The 18581-nt window shown below is 38.9% G+C and overlaps 1 protein-coding gene across 1 annotated transcript in view; it reads left to right on the top strand.

The window, feature by feature from the left end:
- Positions 1-9753: 9753 nt before the first annotated feature.
- Positions 9754-18581, top strand: part of Vom2r54 (vomeronasal 2 receptor, 54) — a 41439-nt gene continuing 32611 nt past the window's right edge. The window contains exon 1 of the mRNA XM_006241129.1: positions 9754-9965. Coding sequence (XP_006241191.1) covers positions 9754-9965 — 212 coding nt within the window. The remainder of the gene's footprint in view (positions 9966-18581) is intronic.

Consider the following 18581-nt stretch of genomic DNA (forward strand, 5'->3'; position numbering starts at 1 on the left):
GTAGTGTCTGTCTTTGTCTCTGAGGTGTGTTTCCTGTAGGCAGCAGAATGCAGGGTCCTCATTGCGTATCCAGTTTGTTAATCTATGTCTTTTTATTGGGGAGTTGAGGCCATTGATATTGAGAGATATTAAGGAATAGTGATTATTGCTTCCCTTTATATTCATATTTGGATGTGAGGTTATGTTTGTGTGCTTTCATTCTCTTTGTTTTGTTGCCAAGACGATTAGTTTCTTGCTTCTTCTAGGGTATAGCTTGCCTCCTTATGTTGGGCTTTACCATTTATTATCCTTTGTAGTGCTGGATTTGTAGAAAGATACTGTGTAAATTTGGTTTTGTCATGGAATATCTTGGTTTCTCCATCAATGTTAATTGAGAGTTTTGCTGGATACAGTAACCTGGGCTGGCATTTATGTTCTCTTAGGGTCTGTATGACATCAGTCCAGGATCTTCTGGCCTTCATAGTTTCTGGCGAGAAGTCTGGTGTGATTCTGATAGGTCTCCCTTTATATGTTACTTGACCTTTTTCCCTTACAGCTTTTAATATTCTTTCTTTATTTTGTGCGTTTGGTGTTTTGACAATTATGTGACGGGAGGTGTTTCTTTTCTGGTCCAATCTATTTGGAGTTCTGTAGGCTTCTTGTATGTCTATGGGTATCTCTTTTTTTAGGTTAGGGAAGTTTTCTTCTATGATTTTGTTGAAGATATTTACTGGTCCTTTGAGCTGGGAGTCTTCACTCTCTTCTATACCTATTATCCTTAGGTTTGATCTTCTCATTGAGTCCTGGATTTCCTGTATGTTTTGGACCAGTAGCTTTTTCCGCTTTACATTATCTTTGACAGTTGAGTCAATGATTTCTATGGAATCTTCTGCTCCTGAGATTCTCTCTTCCATCTCTTGTATTCTGTTGGTGAGGCTTGTATCTACAGCTCCTTGTCTCTTCTTTTGGTTTTCTATATCCAGGGTTGTTTCCATGTGTTCTTTCTTGATTGCTTCTATTTCCATTTTTAATTCCTTCAACTGTTTGATTGTGTTTTCCTGGAATTCTTTCAGGGATTTTTGCGATTCCTCTCTGTAGGCTTTTACTTGTTTATTAATGTTTTCCTGTGCTTCCCTAAGTGTGTTCATGTCTTTCTTGAAGTCCTCCAGCATCATGATCAAATATGATTTTGAAACTAGATCTTGCTTTTCTGGTGTGTTTGGATATTCCATGTTTGTTTTGGTGGGAGAATTGGGCTCCGATGATGGCATGTAGTCTTGGTTTCTGTTGCTTGGGTTCCTGCGCTTGCCTCTCGCCATCAGATTATCTCTAGTGTTACTTTGTTCTGCTATTTCTGACAGTGGCTAGACTGTCCTATAAGCCTGTGTGACAGGAGTGCTGTAGACCTGTTTTCCTCTCTTTCAGTCAGTTATGGGGACAGAGTGTTCTGCTTTCTGGCGTGTAGTTTTTCCTCTCTACAGGTCTTCAGCTGTTCCTGTGGGCCTGTGTCTTGAGTTCACCAGGCAGCTTTCTTGCAGCAGAAAATTTGGTCTTACCTGTGGTCCCGAGGCTCAGGTTCGCTGGTGGGGTGCTGCCCACGGGCTCTCTGCAGCGGCAGCAACCAGGAAGACCTGTGCCGCCCCTTCCGGGAGCTTCAGTGCACCAGGGTTCCAGATGGTCTTTGGCTTTTTCCTCTGGCGTCCGAGATGTGTGTGCAGGGAGCAGTCACTTCTGGTTTCCCAGGCTTGTCTGCCTCTCTGAAGGTTTAGCTCTCCCTCCCACGGGATTTGAGTGCAGAGAACTGTTTATCCGGTCTGTTTCTTTCAGGTTCCGGCGGTGTCTCAGGCACAGGGGTCCTGCCGCTCCTGGGCCCTTCCCCACGGGAGCCCAGAGGCCTTATACAGTTTCCTCTTGGGCCAGGGATGTGGGCAGGGGTGAGCAGTGTTGGTGGTCTCTTCCGCTCTGCAGCCTCAGGAGTGCCCACCTGACCAGGCGGTTGGGTCTCTCTCTCACCGGGTCTGGGAGCAGAGAGCTGCTGCGGGCCGGTATCCGCGGGTGTGGGACTTCCGGTAAACACAGAACGTGCCCGGTCCTAGAGAAATTCTGCTTTCCTGTGTCCCAAGCTCACCAGGCAGCTTTCTTGCAGCAGAAAATTTGGTCTTACCTGTGGTCCCGAGGCTCAGGTTCGCTCGTGGGGTGCTCCCCACGGGCTCTCTGCAGCGGCAGCAACCAGGAAGACCTGTGCCGCCCCTTCCGGGAGCTTCAGTGCACCAGGGTTCCAGATGGTCTTTGGCTTTTTCCTCTGGCGTTCGAGATGTGTGTGCAGGGAGCAGTCACTTCTGGTGTCCCAGGCTTGTCTGCCTCTCTGAAGGTTTAGCTCTCCCTCCCACGGGATTTGAGTGCAGAGAACTCGCAATGTGTGTTTTGAGCTTTAGTAAGGTTTCTTTTACGTATGTAGGTGTCCTTGTATTTGGAGCATAGATATTTAGGATTGAGAGTTCATCTTGATGGATTTTTCCTTTGATGAATATGAAGTGTCCTTCCTTATCTTTTTTGATGACTTTTATTTGAAAATCGATTTTTATTCGATATTAGAATGGCTACTCCAGCTTTCTTCTTCCGACATTTGCTTGGAAAGATGTTTTCCATCCTTTCACTCTGAGGTAGTGTCTGTCTTTGTCTCTGAAGTGTGTTTCTTGTAGGCAGCAGAATGCAGGGTCCTCCTTTCGTATCCAGTTTGTTAATCTATGTCTTATTATTGGAGAGTTGAGACCATTAATGTTGAGAGATATTAAGGGATAGTGATTATTGCTTCCTGTTATATTCATATTTGGATATGAGATTATGTTTCTGTGTTTTTCTTCTCCTTGTTCTGTTGCGAAGATGATTAGTTTCTTGATTTTTCAAGGTTGTATCTTGACTCCTTATGTTGGGCTTTACCATTTATTATTCTTTGTAGCGCTGGATTTGTAGAAATATATTGTGTAAGTTTGGTTTTGTCATGGAATATCTTGGTTTCTCCATCTATGTTAATTGAGAGTTTTGCAGGGTACAGTAATGTGGGCTGGCATTTGTGTTCTCTTAGGGTCTGTATGACATCTGTCCAGGATCTTCTGGCTTCCATAGTCTCTTGCGAGAAGTCTGGTGTGATTCTGATAGGTCTGCCTTTGTATGTTACTTGACCTTTTTCCCTTACTGCTTTTAATATTCTTTATTTTGTGCATTTGGTTTTTTGACTATTATGTTATGGGAGGAGTTTCTTTTCTGGTCCAATCTATTTGGAGTTCTGTAGGCTTCTTGTACGTTTATGGGGATCTCTTTCTTTAGGTTAGGGAAGTTTTCTTCTATGATTTTTTTGAAGATATTTACTGGTCCTTTGAGCTGGGAGTCTTCACTCTCTTCTATACCTATTATCCTTAGGTTTGATCTTCTCATTGAGTCCTGGATTTCCTGTATGCTTTGGACCAATAGCTTTTTCCATTTTCCATTATCTTTGACAGTTGTGTCGATGATTTCTATGGAATCTTCCGCTCCTGAGATTCTCTCTTCTATATCTTGTATTCTGTTGGTGATGCCTGTATCTACGGTTCCTTGTCTCTTCCTTTGGTTTTCTATATCCAGGTTTGTTTCCCTGTGTTCTTTCTTCATTGCTTCTATTTCCAGTTTTAATTCCTTCAACTGCTTGATTGTGTTTTCCTGGAGTTCTTTCAGGGATTTTTGTGATTCCTCTCTATAGGCTTCTACTTGTTAATTTATGTTTTCCTGCGTCTCTGTAAGGGAGTTCTTCATGTCTTTCTTGATGTCCTCCAGTATCATGATCAAATATGATTTTGAAACTAGATCTTGCTTTTCTGGTGTGTTTGGACATTTTGTGTTTGCTTTGGTGGGAGAATTGGGCTCCAATGATTCCATGTAGTCTTGGTTTCTGTTGCTTGGTTTCCTGCGCTTGCCTGTTGCCATCAGATTATCTCTGGTGTTAATCTGTTCTGCTATTTCTGACAGTGGCTAGACTGTCCTATAGGGCTGTGTGTCAGGAGTGCTGTAGACCTATTTTTCTGTTTTCTTTCAGCCAGTTATGGGAACAGATTGTTCTGCTTTTGGGCATGTAGTTTTTCCTGTCTACTGATCTTCAGCTGTTCCTGTGGTCTTGTGTCCTGAGTTCACCAGGCAGGTCACTTGGAGCAGAAACTTTGGTTTTACCTCTGGTCTCGAGGCTCAGGTTTGCTCATTGGGATTTGCTTATGAACTCTCCGTGATGTCAGCAACCAGGAGGGCCTGCGGTGACTTTTCCGGGAGCCCCCGTGCACTAGGGTCCCAGATGGCGTTAGGTGTTTTCCTCTGGAGTCAGAAATGTGGACAAGAGTGTAGTCTCTTCTGGCTTCCCAGGCGTGTCTGCCTCTCTGAAGGTTTAGCCCTCCCTCACATGGGATTTGGGTGCAGAGAACTCTTGATCTGGTCCCTTCAGGTTCCAGTGGTGTCTGGGGCACCAGCTCCAGTGCCCCTATCTTCCGGTTCCCAGAAGCCCTATACAGTTTCCTCTTGGCCCAGGGATGTGGGCAGGGGTGGGCAGTATTGGTGCTCTCTTCTGCTCTGCAGTCTCAAGAATGCCCACCTGTCCGGGCAGTGAGCTCTCTCTTCCACCTGGTTTTGGAGCAGTGAGCTTCGGGCGGGGCCAGAGAGGTTGGCAATCCAGCTAAAAACCGGAAGTGTCCAGTCCCAGAGGAATTTTGCTTCTGTGTGTCCTGAGGCCACCAGTCAGTTCGTTTGGAGCAGAAAAGTTGGTCTTACCTGTGGTCCCATGGCTCAAGTTTGCTTGTGGGTGTTGCTTTTGAGCTCTCCTTGAGGGCGGCAACCAGGAGGACCTTCACCACCTTTTCCGGGAGCCCCTGTGCACCAGGTTCCCAGATGGAATTTGGTGTTTTCCTCTGGAGTCAGAAATGTAGGCAGAGTGTAGTCTCTTCTGGCTTCCCAGGCATGTCTGCCTCTCTCAACAGTAGAATTTCTTTGTTTACTCATGTAACAATTAGAGTTCACCAGCATCAGCCGTTCCCAAAGCACAATGTGTTTACACCAGTAGTGTTTATTTTCTGCTAACCATGCCTAATTCTTCATAGACATGAAGATGAAGATCTGTGGGTCTACAAACCTAAGATTCTTAATTTGAAATAGCAAACAGTCCTGATAGTCTTTAAACTTCCATAACCCATAATGCCTTCATCACTTGCATATCTCTTTTCCTCATATTCCAAGCTCTCCCTTGGAATATAATGAGAGCCAACTGGCTTCTCCACACTCAATATGTTTTCCACCTTATTATTTAAAAGTATTTTTCTAATAGTTCCCCAGCCAATGTCCCATACTTTTGTCACAGGAGTATGGGATACACCTTGAACTAAATTTTGTCTTAGTTTGGTTTACTATTACTAGATGAGACAGTGACAAAAACAAGATTGAGTGGGACGTTGTTATATTGCTTATATTTTCATATTATAGTTCTTTCTCGAAGAATTAAGAAGAGGATTCAGACTCAGTGGGAAGGTGGAGGCAGGCACCTATGTAGAGGCCATGGAGGACTGTTTCTTATAAACTTTCTTTACAGAGTGTCCTGAGTCTGCATTCTCATATAACCTAGGACTACTAGCCTAATTGTTATACCAATTGTAATTGGTTCAGCCCTCTCCATCTAACATTAGTTAAGAAAATGCCCTACAAGCTTTATTGACATCATTGGCCCTAGCTCTTGTAAGAAAATTTTCAATTGACATAAAGTTTGGTTGAACCTTTATCTTGGCTTTCATCAATGAACTATAATTCAAAATAAACAAGAGGATATCATCTTTTGTTCCTAAGTTACTTTGCATCATTGCAGTATCACTAAGATATATCTAACTCTTGCCAAACAGAAAAGATTAGAAAAACCACTGAAAATGATGTTTGGAAGAAGTGTAATGAACAGGGAACCTGATTTTTCTCAGTTGACTGTATTGATTCGTTTAGGTGTGGAGTGTTCTGAGATTTACTCCTTCCACTTTGGTATCAAACAGATTTGTCAAAATGAAGTTATTCTCTAGGCAACTTTTCTGTTCAAATTTTAGGGGTTATTTAAGCAGGAGCAATAAATCCTTTGGTCTAGCACTGAAGATGTAGGTGAGCATTAAATTGTTCATTCTGCTGCTGCAGACAACCTAATTCGCTTTTATCAGCAGATATCTAAGTCATCCCTGAGCTATCTCAAGAGCTCACTCAAGAAATCATGATCTTCTGCCATTCAAATGTGTGTTTATTCATGATAACATATACATTCACACACACACACACACACACACGAAATATGCATAATATGGAACAAATGAAAATTTGTGACTGATGTAGTAAGTTTTGACTTAGCACACATTTCTCTTTAGAAGAGATACATTGTAGAAATCTGCTACTCACATGGTATTGGTGCATTCATGATGAGAATGGAGTTGACTCTACAATAGAACAGGGATGCTTTTATGGCAGAGTCAGAATTAAAGAAAAAGTGAAGAGAAACCACTTCTGTCAGTAATGTGCCCATGTAAACAAATTCATGTTTTTTGTAAATTTTTTATTATTTATGTTTTTAATTTTATTTTTCTTGGATATTTTTTGTATCACATTACAATGTTATCTCCATTCCTCCTCTCTCCTACCCCTACCCCTGCTTCTATGAGGATGCTTTACTCCTACCCACCCACTCCCACCTCAATGCTCTGACATTCCCCTACATTGGGAAGATGAGACCAGATGATTAAAAGCTTTCGAAATGTAAATAAGAAACACTCAAGTTAATAAAAAATGAGGCTATCACAGTGCTTTAGGGAAGGCATTGTTGGCTCATTTTCAAAGAGAGTGGTGATGAAATAAGAAAGATTACAGCGGACGGGTGCAGTATATTGTCGAGGTATGATTCACAGATCTCCGTAATGGTTTAGATTGTAGAACTTATCACAATTACTTCCAGCCTGTGGGTAACTAAGTGGATTTCAGTGTCATCTGTAGAGGAAAGGACCAAAAGGAATAAATGTGATGGTGGATGATAAATGGATTAATTTAAAACATGTTAATTTTAGGATATCTGTAAGACACCAAGTCATGAAGTCAAATGTAGATATAAGCAGTGTCTGAACTAGATTTCAAAGTAGAACATCTTGAACACAGGGATGTTTTATAAGGGCAGAGGGGTGGAGACAACAGCCAAGTTTAGTACTGTTGGGAATCCGAAACTGGCAGAATTATAGGATGAATGGGCAGTTACTTAAAAATACTTCTTTCATATTTGGTATGGTGGTGCACGTCTTTAATTCCAGTTCTTAAGAGGCAGAAGCAAAGACAGATGGATTTCTATTGAATTTGAGGTTATTCAGGACTTTTTCTTATACCCTGGTTCTAAAACAAAGAAACAAACAAACGAAACAAAGCTTCCCTAGGCTTAACTTCAATGATATGTTTAAGAGTTTACAGGAGGAGACATATCAAATTGTGATTCTAATAAGGTCAAGACAGACTTGGGATCAAGCACATGACAAGCATATAGACCAAGATCAAATTCTAATGCTTAAAGGCATGGGAAGGACACAGTGAGATTTACAAATGAAGGCTAAATATGAGGCAACCAAGCCAATGCTAAAATTCTAAATCTGAGTCAGAAGTGATCCTTTCAGACAGACACTCTCCTTACAGATCTAACAGCCAACCAGAGAGATTTACTTATATTTCAACACAACTTTACAAAACACCAGTATATTTATGTGAATTTATACATACAATATATTCATGCAGTTTCCTAACTCTTAAAGGATAAGGCAATTAGAATTACTTCTACACCTTCTTTATGCAAAAATAATGTCTTCCTTGAGTCAGGTGAAATGAGCCAAATAATAGTAGTTGGACTAATTCTAAAACCTAGAGAAAAAAGATACTGTTTTTTCTAAGTATACAGCAAACCTTTTTCCCTCTGAAGTAGCATTAGACCACTAGGATACGATCATTTAGAATCAGAAATAGCAAATTAAACAAACATCTGGCTATTGCAGATGTATTGTCCCTTTTCTTTTTTTGTGAATTTCATTGTGCTTTGATTTTGTTTACTACAGTCCTGGTATGAAAATGTAAAGAAATCTGATTCAAAGCCCCTTTCTCCTAGTGTATTTAGGCTACTAAGAGTGGGAAACCACATTCTCTGTACCATAGCTCAGGACCTCGGTTAGTGCTAAGTTAGACTTGTCAAAAATCCAAAACATTTATGTATTATGTATTTTTTTAAAAAATGTTTGATCACAGACTTAAAAGTTTAACTGGGAGAATTAAACTATGAGCATGCAAAAAAAACCAAAACACAAAAACAAAACAAAACAAAAAAAAAGTTTTTCCTCCTATTAATGCTGGACAATGACATCCTCTGCAACTTATGTGGCTGGAGCCGTGGATCTCTCCATGTGTACTCATTGGTTGGTGGTTTAGACCCTGAAAATCTCTGGTCTGGTTGATTGATATTCTTGTTCTTCCTGTGAGGTTGCAAGCCCCTTCAGCTCCTTCAGTCTTTTTTCTAACTCCTTCATTGGAGTCTCCATGCTCAAAACCATGAATCTTATATTTCCTGTGTTGTCACCTTGCATCTCAAATGCATGAGATATGATAATGTATATAAAGTTCCTTGCTCACTATCATAACAGATTCATTGCATAATCAGTGATTGCATAATATGTAGAATATGTTGTACAATATTCATGGTAAGCAAATTTACATGAGAATAAAAAATGTCTATACTATAGCACAAAGTTTTTCTCCAATGTAACACTGTCCTATGGGCTAGAAAATAACCCATGCTTATGATATATTTGTTCAGTAACTTTATACAGTCAATGTAGAGATCCTCAGCAAATGTTAAGTTGTTTCAAGATATGGAGGTATTTCTATTTATACACTCATATCCGAAAAAAGCTAAAAGTATGGTGCTAAACTGCAAGGAGAATTCTGAGGATATATGGATCCAATTTTCAATCATGGATACACAGAAAACAATAGCAAAGAAGATCAAAATTAAGATGGAATGAGTAACATGATTTCTACAATGAAATTAATATATGGATCTTAAGTGAAAAATTCACCTTGACAGTTGGTTACCCTGAAATGAGATAAAAATGGTCTGGATTAGAGGATGGGCAAGATTTTGTGTGTGGACATTTATGTATCATAGACAGAGTGATCTCTGAATGATGAAATCCTTAGGAAAGTATAACAGCAATCATATTAAGTTTTATAAAGCCTGTCATCTAATCCATTTAGGTTATTGATGCCTGGCATGGATCTTTCTCTGCCTGTTTATATTTTTCCAGCAATAAGTTCCTCTGAAGTAACATGTGTGTATTATTTTCATGGACTCCCATATGATCATTTTCTTGGTAAACCCTTGTGTCCAGACACACAAGAGAGTCCAACTCTGGGATCTTGCAATCTTGGAGGAAATAACTTTGATTCTGCCTGGAGATGAAAAATATGTTATTTTATATAATAACTTGTTTTTTACTGAGTATGGGCATGAAGGATAATGAGAATTGGAACTCTCCAAGGGTGCACAAGCACACACACACACACACACACACACACACACACACACACACACACACACACACATACACACTCCAAGGGAGAGAGAAAGAGACAGATGCAAACACACACTCAAACATATATATGCTACACAATGAGACTTAACACTTTAAGACTTAGATCTCAGCTGAAATATCTATTAACATGCTATTTTCCTGGCTTTTTATTTCCTGGTTTTTACAGATGCCAACTCTTATCTGGGACATTGCAACCTCTTCCTGCCTAGAAGAAACGAAACACCATTTATACCAAGATGGATCTGCGATAATTGGTGCATTTTTCCCTATTTTTCATTTAGACCCACTGAAAGAAACAAGAAATTGGGAAACACCTTTTGACATAGAAAATGAATTAAAGTAAGTGTATTAAATTGACACACTCCTTTGAAATATTCAAGTGTTTCAGGTTAAGTATGAATTTTAGCACTATTGTTTGTATTTCCCATCTTGAGTCTCTGTATCTTCCCTTCCAAAAAGCTCTCTTTAATTATGTTTTCTTATTGGCTCCTTTTGTTCTCTCAATTGGAAGGGTAAGAGAGAGATTTGGTTTCAGAGTTTTATGTTTTATATTATACAATTAAAATTTGTCAACCTTTTCCCTGTGCTCTCTCTAATACCTCACTATCTTAGCACATGCAATGACACCTCTGTAGTAGAAGAGTTGTTGGTAGCTGCTTGGCACACAAGTTCATGAGATTGAAGAATTTCAGTCATGAGTCTGTTAAAGCAGGTAATACCTTTGAAGTCTGTGACTTTGGATTTCCCCCTCAGGTTCTAGTTTGATAATTGTTGTTTATTTCAGCCTCGTCTGATTTGGGTGCAGTACGGTAAGAACTAGAATTATATGCAACTTCACTTCTGTTTTGTATCTTTAACATTTTGCAAAGATTGAAAGCAAATGTTTTCTACCACTTTGGGTATCATATATTATTAAAGCAGGTTTGGCCTACTCAATCCATATGCTTCCATTATACATTTATTTGATTTTATGGATTATTCATAAGAACATATTCTATGAGATATGTCCACTTGTGCTTTTCCTTAGATCATCTTAAATTTACAGGAATAAAATGTCTGGATAGACAGTTTTTTTCCAGTTACCTTGGTGAACTTAGTGAGAAATCACTATGTGCAATTATTTCAAATGAAATAAAATATATTTTGCTACACCCAGGTACTTCTATCACTGTAGGGAATAGTAAAATTAAATATTAGAAATGGAGAAACATAGCATGTGCCCAACCCCGAAGTCAACATGGGGAAATAAAAATACGCAATGAATTTTCAGCTCATGGTCAATTGACAGTAAATTGCTGAAATAGCATAGATTCTGGGGAAAGTGACATTGGAATATTTTGCTAACACCTTAGTATGGTGATAATTATCTGGTAAAGTCAGTGGATAGGGAAAAAGACTCAGAAGTGAAATGTGATTAGGTAATGAGGACATCTTTTCATATTTTGTGAGAAATTGAAATAGAAAACATGATCAGATTAATTCAAATTTCACAACTAGGTGAAATATTTCATTTGAACCTCTACATGTCCCAGTTTTTTTTTAATTTTCAAGGAATAATGCTGCACTTGTTTCTGATTTTCCTCTGCAGTGCAGTATCACCTCCATAGGCTACACTGTTTACTATGCTATGTCTCTACAGACAGTATATCAGTAGCAATATGGCTAGCATTAGCAAATGATTGCACTTACAGTAAAACAGACTTAAGGACCTAACTCACCAAATAAAAAAAAAAAGAAGAATGACTTCTTAGATGATTTAATAGGTCATGAATTAGGGAATTATTATTTTGAGATGACTTTTGCTATTTTCCATGTATAATAAATGTTTGCCTTATATAACACATTTTAAAAATATCTAGATTTGTATAAGATATGGTATATGCATAGACATGCATTAACTAATATCTACTAATCTTCAATCATGTTTCTTATTAAATTTGTATAATATAGGCCGAGAGTGTATAGTCAGTTTGAAATAGGATCTACCTGACCATCTTTAGTCCATTTTTCACACACTCTGGTTCTATGTGCACAAGTACTTAACATGAACACAGAAGTCACATGCTTAGGTGTGGCTGGCATTATCTACTATTACACTGATGTTTGAAATTACCTGTTTGTGATTGATCTTTATTTTCTTATTTTTATGTTAATTCACTCTGTAATATTTTATTGAAAGATAAGCATTTTCATATTAAAAATATATTGCAGTAAGACAAGTTTTGAAACCTCTAGCCAAATGTGTTACACATGAAGTGAAGTTGGAATAATTTTCTGTAGTAGCATTTATACAGCTCTGATATTTCTCAGCAAAAAAATTCACTGGTTATGTTATAAGCTAACATATCATTTGGTTAAATTTCAAACCACACAAAAATCTTAATTATTAAAATGTAATATCTATGGTTTAAGATTATTTACATAAAATAACAGTCAACAGTCAAATAGCAGTCTAACACAACTATGGCAGCATAGTGAAGCATAGTCCTTGCAAATAAACAAAATAATTTTTTCTATTAATTTTAAAATAAATTATTTTCTTTATTTTCTTTAAATTTCCAATGTTAACTCCTTTTCCTCTTTCCCCTTCAGGAACCCCCTATCCCATTCCACTCCCTCTGCTTCTATGAGGATGTTCTGTTACCCACTCATAAACTCCCTACCTCCACCTGACCTTGGCATTCCCCGGCACTGATGGGCCTTCACAGGATCAAGGGCCTCACCTCCCACTGATGCCCGACAAGGCCATCTTCTGCTACACGTGTGGCTGGAGCCATCGGTCGCTCCATGTGTACCCTTTTGTTGGTGGTTTAGTCCCTGGGAGCTCTGGGGTGTCTGGTTGATTGATAGTGTTATTCTTTTATGGGACTGAAAACCTCTTCAGCTACTTCAGTCCTTTCTCTAACTCCTGCACTAGGGACCCCGTTCTCAGTCCAATGTTTGGTTGCAGGCATCTGCCTCTGTATTTGTCAGTCTTTTGTAGAGCCTTTCAGATGACAGTTTTATTAGGCTCCTGTCAGTATGAATTTTTTTGCATGTCCAAAAGTATCTGGGTTTTGGGGCTGTATATGGTATGGATTCCCAGGTGGTGCAGTCTCTGCATGGCCTTTCCTTCAGTCTCTGCTCCACGTTTGTCTCTCTATTTCCTCCTGTGAGTATTTTCTTACACCTCCTAAGAAGGACTGAAACAGCCACATTTTGGTCTTCCTTCTTCTTGAGCTTCATGTGGTCTGTAAATTGCACCTTGGGTATTTTGAGCTTTTGGGTTAATATCCATTTATCAGTGAGTGCATATCATGTGTGTTCCTTTGTGATTGGTTTACCTCACTTAAGATGTTCTTTTCTTTTCTTTCTTTTTCCTTTTTTTTTTTTTGGAGCTGAGGACCAAACCCAGGGCCTCACGCTTGCTGGGCAAGCTCTCTACCACTGAGCTAAATCCCCAACCCCAATAACCCCCATGTTATTTTCTACTTCCATCCATTTGCCTATGAATTTCATGAAGTCATTGTTTTTAATAGCTGAGTAGTACTCCATTGTGTAAATGTACCACATTTTATGCATCCATTCCTCTGTTGAAGGACATCTGGGTTCTTTCTAGCATCTGGATGTTATAAATAAGGCTGCCACGAGTATAGTGGAACATGTGTTCTTATTTTATGTTGGAGAATCTTTTGGATATATGCCCAGGAGTGGAATAACTGGGTTTTAAGGTATGTCTGATATTCTGAGGAACCTCCACACTGATTTCCAGAGTGGCTGTACCAACTTGCAAAACCATCAACAATGGAGAAGTGTTCCTCTTTTTCAACATCCTTGCTAGCATCTGCTGTTACCTGAATTTTTGATCTTAGCTGTTCTGACTGGTGTGAAGTGGAATCTCTGTGTTGTTTTGATTTGTGTTTCCCTGGTGACTAAGGATGTTGAACATTTCTTTAGGTACTTCTCAGCCATAGAATATTCTTCAGTTGAAAGTCATTTGTTCAGCTCTATAGCCCATTTTTTTTTGGTTCTTTTTTTTTTTCGGAGCTGGGGATTGAACCCAGGGCCTTGCGCTTCCTAGGCAAGCGCTCTACCACTGAGCTAAATCCCCAACCCCTCTATAGCCCATTTTTAATAGAGTTATTTCATTCTGTAGGGTCAAACATCTTAAGTTCTTTGTATATATTGGATATTAGCCCTATCTTGGATGTGGGATTAGTAAAGATCATTTCCCCATCTGATGTTTGCAGTTTTTTCCAATTGACAGTGTCCTTTGCCTTACTAAAACTTTGTGCTTTCATGAAGTCCCATTTGTCTACCATTTAGTCCCTGATTTTAGTGTGGTTGCTTCAAGTCTTTTTATATTCAGTTTGATTTTGGGTACTGGTTTGATATATATTGCTTTAACTATGGTTAGTTATGGGCCTTGAATTCTTGATTTTCCAAGACTTCTACCATGAAGGGTTGTTGAATTTTGTCAAATGCTTTCTCAGCATCTAATCATGCTTTTTCCCTTTGAGATTGTTTATATAGTGGATTAAATTGAGGGAGTTCCATTATTGAACCATCTCTGCATCCCTGGGATCAAGCCTGCTTCATTACAATGTATGATCATTTTGATCTGTTCTTGGATTTGGTTTGGGAGAATTTTACTGAGTATTTTGCATCAATATTCATAAGGGAAATTGGTCTGAAGTTTTCTAAGATATTGGGACATTGTGTGGTTTAGGTATAAATGTAATTGTGGCCTCATAGAAAGAAATGGGTAGTGTTCCTTCTGTTTCTACTTTGTGAAATAGTTTGAAGAGTATTGGAATTAGTTATTCTTTGATGGTCTTACAGAATTCTGTGCTAAATGCATCTGGCCATGGGCTTTTTTTTGTTGGCAGATTTTAATCAATGCTTCTATTTCTTCAGGGGTTATGGGACTATTTAGATGTGTTATCTGATGCAGATTTAACTTTGGTACCTGGTATCTGTCTAAAATAATGTCCATTTCAACCAGATTTTCCAGTTTTGTTGAGTATAGTCTTTTGTAGTAGGATCTGAATATTTGTTGAATTTTTAGTTTCTGTTGTTATGCATTCCTTTTGATTTCTTATTTTTTGATTTAGATACTGTCTAAAGATTGATCTATTTTATTAATTTTCTCAAAGAACCAGCTCCTGGTTTTGTTGATTCCTTTTTTCTTTTTGAAACTTGGTTGATATCAGGCCTGAGTTTGATTATTACCTGCAGTTTATTCCTCTTGGGTATATTTGCTTGTTTTGGTTCTAGAGCTTTCAGGTGTGCTGTCAAATAGTTTATGCTCTCTCCAGTGTTTTTTCTTTTTTTGTTTGAGGGATGCAGAACTATGAGTTTTCCTCTTAGTACTGCTTTCATTGTGTCCCAAAAGTTTTGGTATATCATTCTTTCATGTACATTAAATTCTAAAAAGTCCATAATTTCTTTATTTCTTTCCTGACCACATTATCATCGAGTAGAGCATTGTGTAACTTCCATGTGTATGTAGACTTTGTTGTTTTGGTTATTATTAAAGAACAACCGTATTGCATGGTGATCTGATAAGATGCATGTAATTATGTCAATCTTCTTGTATCTGTTGAGGTCTGTTTTATGAACGGTTACATGGTCACTTTTGGAGAAGGTACCATGAGGTGCTGAGAATGTATATTCTTTTGTTTTAGGATGAAATGTTCTATAAGTATCTGTTAAATACATTTGGTTCATAATTTCTGTTAGTTTCTCTATGTCTCTGTTTAGTCTTGTTTTCTATAATCTGTCCATTGCTGAGAATGGGGTGTAGATGCCTCCCACTGTTATTGTATGAGGTGCAATGTCTGCTTTGTAAAGTTTTTTTTATGAACGTGGGTTCCCTTGCATTTGGAGCATAGATGTCCAGAACTGATATTTCATCTTGGTAGATTTTTGCTCTGATGTGTATGCAGTGTCTTTCCTTATCTCTTTTGATAACCTTTTGTTGAATGTTGATTTCTTTTGATTTTATAATGTCTACTTCAGCCTGTTTCTTGAGACCATTTCCTTGGAAAAACTTTTTCCAGCCTTTTCTTCTGAGATAGTTTCTGTGTTTGTCACTGATGTGATTTATTGTATGAAGCAAAATATTGCACTGTTTACATGTGCAATCAGTTTAGTCTATGCCATTTAATGTTGAATGAGTTCATTGGTATTTTAAAAAAGTGATTCTTCTTTCCTATTATTTTTGTTGTTTGAGGTGTAATTATGTTTGTGTGGCTATCTTCTTTAGGGTTAGTTGAAAGAAGACCATTTTCTTGCTTTTTCTAGGGTGTAGTTTTCCACCTTATGTTGGAATTTTCCATCTACTATCCTTCGTAGGACTGATTTGTGGAAAGATAATGTGCAAATTTGGTTTTGTCATCGAATATCTTGCTTTCTTTCTCTACATTAATTCAGAGTTTTGTTGAGCATAGTAGCCTGGGCTGGCGTTTTGTTCTCTGAGGTTCTGTATGATATCTGTCCAGGATCCTCTGGCTTTCATAATCTCTGATCAGAAGTTCCTGATAAGTCTTCCTTTATATGTTACTTGCTCTTTTTCCCTTACTGCTTTTAATATTCTTTGTTTTGTGCATTTGGTGTCTTGATTATTATATGACAAAACGAGTTTCTTTTCTGCCCTAGTCTATTTGGAGTTCTATAGGTTTCTTGTATGATTATAGGCATCTCTTTCTTTAGGGTAGGAAGGTTTTTCTATAATTTTGTTGAATATATATAGTGGCCCTTTAAGTTGGGAATATTTGCTGTTTTCTATACCTATTATCATTAGTTTTTGTATTCTCACTGTGTCCTGGATTTCCTGGCTGTTTTGGGTTAGTTTGTATTTTCTTTGACTTTTGAGTCAATGTTTTCTATGGTATCTTCTGCTCCTGAGATTCTCTCTTCTATCTCTTGTATTCTGTTGGTGATGCTTGCATATATGACTTCTGATCTCTTTCTTAGGTTTTGTATCCCAGGGTTATCTATTTTTTGTGATTTCTTAATTGTTTTTATTTCCATTTCTATATCCTGGATGGTTTTGATCAGTTCCTTCACCTCTTTAGTTGTGTTTTCCTGTAATTCTTTAAGGGAGTTATTTATGTCCTTATTAAGTTCTCTATCATCATCATGAGATGTGATTTTAAATCTGAATCTTGCTTTTCTGGTGAGATGGGGTATCCAGGACTTGGTTTAGTTTGAGAACCGGAGTCTGTGGATAGCAAGTAGCTGTAGTTTCTGTTGCTTTCTTGAGTTGCATCTCTCCATATGGTTATCTCTAGTGCTCCCTGCCCTTGCTGTCTTTGTAGGGAGTCTGTCACTCCTTTGATCCTGGTTATGTTGGAACTTCTCAGAGTCCAGCTGTCTATGTGATCCTGTGATTTCTGATCTTCTGGTTGTGTAAGAGCTCCTTGCAGCCAAGCTTTCTTAGAGTGCTGCTGGAGTGGTTGGAGAGCTAGAGCCCTGTGTTTGTTTGCTCCAGGCACTGGTGCATGCTGGAAGTAACCATTTCAGACTGTAAGGAACCTGTTCCAATTGTTGGATGGGGTTTTCTGTTTCCTTGGTTCCTGTGAGATACCAGCTATGCTGGGTGTTGGGAAAGATTTTGTGTTCTCAACTATGATCTTCAGTTTGTCCAAGCTCCAGTTCTCCTGCTTGTGTCTGATCTCCTGGGAGTTGAGCTTCCTCTGTGATCCTTGGTCCTGTGATGTTGGGTGTTTCAGAGAACCTGGGACTCAGGCTCCCACTGGGTGTCATAAGAGTGGATGCAGAGCCAGCACTCCAGGGCTGCTCTAGGTCCAGGTTCAGACAATAAGGAACTGGTACCACTGACTGGGTGGTGGTTTCTGCATCTCTGGATCCTGGGGGACCTAATTTCTCCAGAGTTTTGGGGTAGATGTTGTGGCCTCTTCTGAGTGTTTCTGTGCACCTGGGAGTTGGGCTCCTTCTGGCTGTTGTGGGACTGGGTACAGAGCCAGAGCCCCAGGTCTACTCAGGGCACTGTTTCAGACCTGAAGGAACCCATGCTATTGGCTGGGTGGAGGTTCCTACATCCAAGTATCCAGGGGACACAGTTACTCCAGGCTCTCTCGGGGTGTTCTAGGGATGGGTGCAGAGCCAGTGCCCCAGGTCTGCTCCTGGTGAAGTTTCAAACTAGAATGAAGCAGCTCCATTGGCTTGTGGGGTCTTGCTTCCCTAGATCCTGGGGACACAGTTAACTCTGGGTGTTGGGGCAGTGGTTGTGGCCTCCTTCCATGTGATTCTGGGCATGTTAGAGCACCTGGGAATCAAACTTTCTCTGGTTGTTGTGGGACTGGGTATGGAGCCAGCACCCAAGGTCTGCTTATGTCACTGATTCAGATCAGAAGGCAATTATTTTCTTTATTAACAGCCCACCTGTTGCCCCATTCCTGGTTTTCCTTCCCAGAGGCTTTTTTTTAACCTCATTCTGCCTTCCTTTAGCCTATGAGAGGTGTTGATTAGACATTTGAAATTTCTCTGTTGAGAATTATCTGTTTAGATCTCTATTCCACTTTAATTGAAACTTTTGGTTTATTTATGTTTAGGTTCTTGAGTTCATAAATATTTGGGCTATCAGAAATCTCCCTTATGTTCAGGTGGTGAAAATATTTTTCTATTTTGAAGCTCCTTTTTTTTTGGTTTTGGTTGTTTTCTTGCTGTAAATTGTCTTTAGTATTTCTAGTTATTTCTCTTGTGTCCCTTCAAGGCTTTCATCATGAATAGGTGTTGGATTTTGTCAAAGGTTTTCAGCACCTATTGAGATGATCATGTGTAGTTTTTCTTTCATCTTGTTAATAGGGTGGAATACATTGAGATACACTGGTATATTGAACAATTGCTATGTCTGAGGAATGAAGTCTATTTGATCATATGTTGCTGTAAAAATAAAATAAATTCTGTCTTTTATCTTGCACTAGGTTCAGCACCATAGTTCCCTAAGAC

Source organism: Rattus norvegicus, chromosome 7 (assembly GCF_036323735.1).
Source record: "Rattus norvegicus strain BN/NHsdMcwi chromosome 7, GRCr8, whole genome shotgun sequence".
Taxonomy (NCBI): domain Eukaryota; kingdom Metazoa; phylum Chordata; class Mammalia; order Rodentia; family Muridae; genus Rattus; species Rattus norvegicus.